Genomic DNA, 7,066 nt, shown 5'->3' on the forward strand with positions numbered 1-7,066 from the left:
TGCCAGTGAGATCAGACCATGAGTAGCCCCTTAACTTTTCAACCTGAGCAAAATAGAAAGACCAAGTCTCTTTAATGTAGTTAGATGGATTTGTACTTGGTCAGGTTGTTAGAGATTAATGTTAATGTGGAAGAAGATACTACTCTAGGGAGCTGCAGGAATTTGTCCTTGCTCCTGTCATGCTCAAACTTTTTTTTTTTATCAGTGACTTAGATGAATATAAAATGCCTGGAGTTCCCCATCACCAAATATCTTAAAGCAGAAGATAGATAACTTGGGGCAGCTAGGTGGCACAGTGAATAGAGCACCAGTTCTGAAGTCAGGAGGACCTGAGTTCAAATCCAGCCTTGGACACTTGACACTTAACTAGCTGTGTGACCTTGGGCAAGTCACAACCCCAACTGCCTTGCCTTCCCCCTTCCAAAACAAAACAAAAAAAAAAGATAACTATATTTGTGAGTGATATTGTAGAAGAATTTTTTGCTGAGTTTTCAGCCTAAATAAACTTCTGAGGTTCTTCTGAGGTCCTGAGATTTTATAATTCTTTCTACTAGAGCATGTGGCATCTTTAAGAAGCCACTATAACATCTGAAGGCCAGGAAAAAAAAAAAGAGATTCTCTAGTGTCTATTGCTAGAGGTGGTGGTAGACTGGAGGGAAAGTCCTTCACATAACCTAGAACTTAAATTAGAAGCAGAATTATTGTTGATATTAAATTTTCATGAAAAGTCAAACCCTAAAAATTTGTATGTGGTCTGAAATCTTAGTGTGGAGGTCCTGACAGAGTCAAATAACTTTTTTTTTGTGATTTTGTTTACAGGAGATAAATAATACTAATGAGACAACTTCTATCAAGTGTGAATTCCCTCTTTTACGCCAGCATTCTATATCAAGCATCGTGCAATTGATACCATTCTTCAGGACTCTGAGCTGTGCTTTTAAGACTCAAAGTAATCTGTCTTATGAGTGTTCAGGGTCTCCCTTAGCAGAATTTCCTATTGCATATGGCCCAAGGATCTTGAAACAACTGGAGGAAAGTGTTGAATGTGATTTTCTGGAAAAGCTGGAATGTTAAAGACTCTTTGTTGCCTTGAATTTGTGACATTTTGTAACCAGAATATGATCTAACATAGAAATGTAGAGTGACAGTGTCAGCTTATTTTCTTTTCTATGTTGAAAGTTAACTTAAAATTTATTTCTGATTGGCATGAAAAATCTCCTTAAAATGACTTTTAAGGTTAGCTAGATCAAAGGGCTGATTTTTTTAACTCAGTTTTATGCAATTAAAAAAAAGGTATTACCTCCACACCTAGAAAAATTGTAACTCTTGACTCATATTTACAATATGAAGGAAGAATACAAAGATGAAGGAAAACTTTTTTTTGTGTTGGTGGTGCAGAAGTATGGGTATATTTTTGTTTCTTCCAAGTGTACTGTTTCTCTAAAAACATGTTAATATAGTTTTTGAATTTTTCATGCAAGTACCTTTTTTAAGACAAACATTATATAATTTTCCAAAATAGTACTCATTGAAAGTTAGTATACATGGGGCAGCTAAGTGAATAGAGCACTGACCCTGGAATCAGGAGGACCTGAGTTCAAATCCAGCCTCAGACACTTAACACTTACTAGCCGAGTAACCTTGGGCAAGTCACTTAACCCCAATTGCCCTGCCTCCCCCCCTCCAAAAAGCAAAAGCAAAAAAAAAAAAAGTGAGTATAACATGACTGAAGTAGTGGTCAAAGAAGATATTTGAAATTATTCAATCCACTGTTCTATTAAAATCACTTTTGTTATGTTACTTGAATCTGTAATAGAAACAAACTGAATCATCACTCTTTTTTTTATCCCTCTCAAAGAGGTTATCATAGATGTTGCAGTACTTCAAAGATCTATGATTTCATCAGTGTGTTTCTTCCATCACCTTTACCTTTTGCAACCTTACCATAATCTACAAAATGATTTTCAGTTGCTATAGCTGAAAATTTCATCCCCCTGCTACCAGCCTGATGAGACTCTTGAAACTTAAATAGCCGTCCTTGGGAAACAGATGTACAATCTGATCAGAACCAAATATGATGTCTTTGCAACTTGGTATAAATTCTTCCACAGGGACATCTCCATGCCATAATGAGGCTTTGAAGTAAAATTAGTGAATACTTCTGTTACTGTATTACTTAACTTGCTGAAATCATAAAGAAATGTTGAAAATTGAATTAAAATAAACATGTGTAAGATTTATTTATGTAAACCTATTACATAAATTTGAAGATGTTTGCATGTCTTTGGTAATTAAAGAAATACATTCATGGAAAGCTGAATATCTGTAATACATGGGGAAAAATAAAAAATCACAAACAATAACTATCATTGATAGAGGGAGTTTCCTCACTATACATTCCCTGTCCAATTTAACCACAAATGTCATGCAAAGTAAACTTAACATTGAGGACTCCACTGGGGTCAAAAGATTGGGGCACTCAACAACTCCATCCTAAGGGGACCCTCTGCTCTCTCTCCCTACATTCAGACCATACTGGCTTCAGTCTTAGGGCAGCCTGGCTAGGGGATGGGGGAGGTGAGATGTTCCTTTTTCTCAATTCTTTGGATCATTAAAACTTGACTTTAGGCTCCTGGTTGGGGTTTTCCCAAAAGGTCCTTAGTGTACAAAATGAATTAGGTATGGGACAGGCATTTATTTTCTACACAAAAAAGAAATGTTAAAATAAAAAAAAGACACCCTCACTGACTAAGCAAGGGGCTGTGCTAGCTATGGTTATACCCAGCTGGGGGAAGTGGGGGGCAGGGGGCAGAGGGAGAACAAGTATTTATTAAGTACCTACTGTCAATCACTATACATTTATTAACTGTCTACTAGGTGCCAGACACTTCCATAAGCACCAGGGATTCAAAGAAAGACAAAGTCCCTGCTCTTAAGGAATTCATAATTTAATGGGAGAGACAATAAGCAAATATGTATAAACAAGCTATTTATACATACATATGTGTGCATATGTGTGTGTGTGTATAAATAGAAAATAATGAACAGAAGAAAGGCTCTAGAATTAAGAAAGATGGGAAAAGGCTTCCTGTAGAAGTTGAGATTTAGTTGGGATTTGCAACAACGTGCGTATTGATTCTCTATTGCTTGTGCTAACTTTGGCCTAAACACCAAGAAAGCCACAGGTGCTTCACCAGCCAGCACCACACCATCCTTACATACAGCAAATGGAGAAGTTTTTGAATGCTGTGGATAAGTTCACTTAACTTGACAGTATACTTTCCAGGAATGTATACATTGCTTACAGGGTTGACACATGCATTGCCAGAACTAGCTTAGTGTTTGGGAGACTGAAGGAAAGTGTGGCAAAGAAAAGGTATCAGACTGCCTACCAAACTGAAGGTCTACAGAGCCATTGTGCTGACCTCATTGTATGCCTGTGAAACCTGGACAGTCTACCAGCACTATGTCAGGAAACTGATGCACTTCCATTTGAATTGTTTTAGAAGATTCTGAAGATCACCTGGCAGATTAAGGTACCAGACCCTGAGGTCCTTACTTGAACTAAACTGCCAAGCATTCAAACTCTGCTTCAGAGAGCACAACTCCAATGGGCTGGCCATGTTAAAACCAAACATATGCTTGCCTAAAAGACTTTTATGGAGAACTGCAATGGGAATGTAAATTTTAAAGATCTTCCCTGCCCCTAGGCTAAAGTGCACCTGGAGCCTGGGGTGGGAGGCTTGTTTTTCAGTAGATACTTTTTGATTGGCCAGTGGGTCAATAAGGTTGTTACATTCTCTGAGCCAGGAGAAGGCTATATAAGCCCTGATGTGAGGCTTTGTTTTGGGGCTCACTTTGAGAAGTGTTCTGTCATTTCATCTGGATTCTGGGAAACTGTTGTTGAGAGCCCCCACTCGGCTTTGAAAAACCCAGATGTTGATTTGGTATAGATGTAATGGTTGGACAGTTTGGAAAACTGTCTACTTGATCTGTTTCTCTGTCTTAATAATTCTGTCTGTGTATTCTGAAGTTCGGGGTGCTAACCTCTTTCCCCTGAACTAGGTAAGCGATATATGTTTGACTGATTAAAGTAAGCTTGTTAACCCATTTTGAGTTGTTTTCCTTTATCAAAGCAGATCTAAGAACCTGTGTTGGCAGCAAACCTTGAGGACGCTTGGGGTGCTTGCTGCTACAAGAACTCACACAAGGCAACTCACACAAAGAAGCCCACTGAAGAACTTTGAAATTGATTGTGACAGAGACTTTGGCACAGGACCACCCAGCATGGCATGTCTTCATTAAAGAAGATGCTGTGCTCCATAAACAAAGCAAAATCTTAGCTCAAAAATGATGCAAGATGCACAAGATTTCACTGCCAATCCACCCCCAAATATTCACATGGATTATTTGTGCCCAGTCTGTAGTAGAGTATTCTGAGCTATTGGTCTGATCAGTCACAGTTGGACATATTGAAACTTGACTCGAACATAGTGATGTTTTGGGGGTTTTTTGGCATTTGCACAGCGACATTTTTATTGCTACTTAAGGCTTCTCTGAACATTAGTTTCCTCTTTTTGTTTTTGCCATTTAAAGAAATTGCACAAGAATAAACATTTGTTATCATTCTACTAGACAGACACCCTTCCCCAAAGCAAACCAGGTGAAGCTTGTGCTCCCTGGGGAGACAAGACAACAAGAGAGAAGCAGAAAGGGAGCTGAATCAGCTGCAGCAGTGGGAGGGAGAGGCCTGTGCATTCAGGGTCAGGAGAAGAAGCCTAAGAGCTGGGACTTGTAGTTCTTTTCTACACAGCTCCTGGTGATTTTCCAGTTGATTTCTATTCAGTAATTTAAATGCCCACTCTGGTGATTCCAGAGGGATTCTTGGAGAGGGAGTCTTTCTTGCAGGAAAGGTCTGACTGCAGCTTTGCCAAGTCCCAAAGTTCTACCCATCTTTGGTGGATGGGTGAGGAGCAGAGGCAGCAAGCCTGGACTAACTGTGAAGAGGGGAAGACCAATGGAAGCTGTGCTGCCATTGGGTGCTGGGGCAAGATCCGGAAAAGCAAGCTAATGTGCTCAGTAAACCCAGGAGACTGGAACCCACTGGGGGGAACTGCATGCCTGTTCAAAGTCCTCTTGCAATCTTGGGGCTCTCATCAATACCATTATTTACCAGTGTGAGATCAAAATAATGTGCATATCTGTTGTAGATAGTCTCAGAATCCTTTTGCAGTTGCTGCAAAGCTTCTGACTGCTGGGCCTTGTCTGTTGGAGCAATGAATACGATGAAGGGGGACAGTTCTGCCGTCCGAACCATGTCTGTTGGAGCAATGAATATGATGAAGGGGAACAGTTCTGCCGTCCAAATAATCTTCAAGGTCTGGGACTCAATGTCCAGGATGGCAACTTTGTCCTGCCGATGGGTCTGGTACAGTGTCTCAAATTTGGTGCCAAACATGTTGCCCTGGTAGATTCCAAATTTCAAGGACTCATTGGCTGAGATATTCTTGGTCATCTCCTTAGTGGAGATGAAGTGATAATCCTTCCCATTTTCTTCTTTGTGATGAGGGATAGCTCCCAATAGGTTCAGCAGGAACTCTGATCTTATCTAAGACCAGAAAATCTGCAATAGCATCTGGAAAGAATTCAAGGTCTCAGGTTTAATTGGAGTGAGAGTTGTAGAAGTTTATTTTTATGCTTCTACAGAAGCGGGCAAGAGTCCTTAGGGGACCTGCAAGTGAGAGGGGTACAGGCTTTTACTTTTAAAGGGTAGTGCTGCCATTGTCAGGGCTGACCTGATGGATGTAAGGGACCTCAATGCATAGATAAAAGTTAGGGCTGACTGAGAGGAACTTGTGACTTCAGTGCATAGATAGTTTAACTTGGAGATGAGATTTGGGCCAGACCAGAGGAGACATGAGGAGATTAGGCTAGGACAAAGGAGTCACAAGTTGTTGCCTAGGCAGAGTGTGGATAGGGGGAAGGGGCAGAGTTTGAGGCTGGGAAAGGGAAACGTGATTTTACAGACTGGTTTTACAAATTGATGTTACAAAGTTTTACAGACTGCTGTTATTACAAATTGATTTAGACCCCAGGTACCCCATCATTTGGAGGTCGGGTGGTATACAGAGCTGGGTACACAAACTTCTCTGGGTTTTTGTTGACCAGGGCATTCTTTTTTTTTTTTTAAGCAGTCAGGGTTAAGTAACTTGCTCAAGGTTACAGGCCAGTTATTTCTGGGTTTGGTGCTGAGTATCTGAGCCCAGATTTGATCCTCAGGTCATCCCAACACTGGAGCCGGTGCTCTTACTCACTGTGCTACCTGGCCACCCCTACCAGGGCATTCTTGATGTGGCTGTGGCCTACTCCATTGGCTCCTGTCTGGGGAGAGAAGAGAAAGACAGCAGGTGAAATTTAGCAGCAGCTGGGCTTCCACCACCACTTGGGGAAAGGGGGAAGTAAGGACAGAGTGGAGCTGTGCCAGCCAACTTCTTGTGGTTCAGCTCCAGGTAGAGCAGATCCCTGCAGCTACTGGAGGAGAGCATAACATAGTGATGTTGATGGAGGTTAGGCTCTGGGAAATCCTTTAAACTCTGATGAAATCTTACCACTAGATGAGGCATTTGCCTGAGGCTATGGCTTTTCTTTATAGCTTGACCCAAATCTCTTACTCTTAACCTAGTCTAGCCCTCCATTGTCCAGCTACTTTCCACCCTAGATCCTATCAAAATATCCAAACCAAAGCTGTTACCCTTAAACTAGCCTAGCCCTCCATTGTCTGTTATCTCCAGGTAGCCTTCAGCTATTTCCGAGCCTTAATCCCATTCTTGGAGTCTGACCTCTGTAGTTAAGATCCTCCTTAGATTCCACATCAAGACCTTCCCTCTCCTCTAGACCACCCCTAGATCCTTCCCATAATCTTTCTGTATATAAGATCCATCTTGCCTCCATGAGGGGGCCAGACTCACATTCAGTCTGTGTCAGATTGTTCTGCCTTCCCCACTGTGTGGGGTATGGAGACCCTAACCCAAATTGACTACTAGGAGACCTCTCAAAGTGAAGATAG

At 41.2% G+C, this 7,066-nt stretch overlaps 1 protein-coding gene across 2 annotated transcripts in view; it reads left to right on the forward strand.

Moving 5' to 3' along the window:
* DOP1B (DOP1 leucine zipper like protein B) overlaps positions 1-2,363 on the forward strand; it is a 171,634-nt gene extending 169,271 nt beyond the window's left edge. For both annotated transcript variants that reach the window (XM_069075074.1, XM_069075075.1), the window contains exon 37: positions 820-2,363. In XM_069075074.1, coding sequence (XP_068931175.1) covers positions 820-1,074 — 255 coding nt within the window. In that variant the 3' untranslated portion in view covers positions 1,075-2,363. The remainder of the gene's footprint in view (positions 1-819) is intronic.
* The last annotated feature ends 4,703 nt before the right edge of the window (positions 2,364-7,066 follow it).

The sequence above is a fragment of the Petaurus breviceps genome, unplaced genomic scaffold (assembly GCF_028583685.1).
Source record: "Petaurus breviceps papuanus isolate PSGF00001 unplaced genomic scaffold, PetGlider_PUasm1.0 90897, whole genome shotgun sequence".
Taxonomy (NCBI): Eukaryota; Metazoa; Chordata; class Mammalia; order Diprotodontia; family Petauridae; genus Petaurus; species Petaurus breviceps.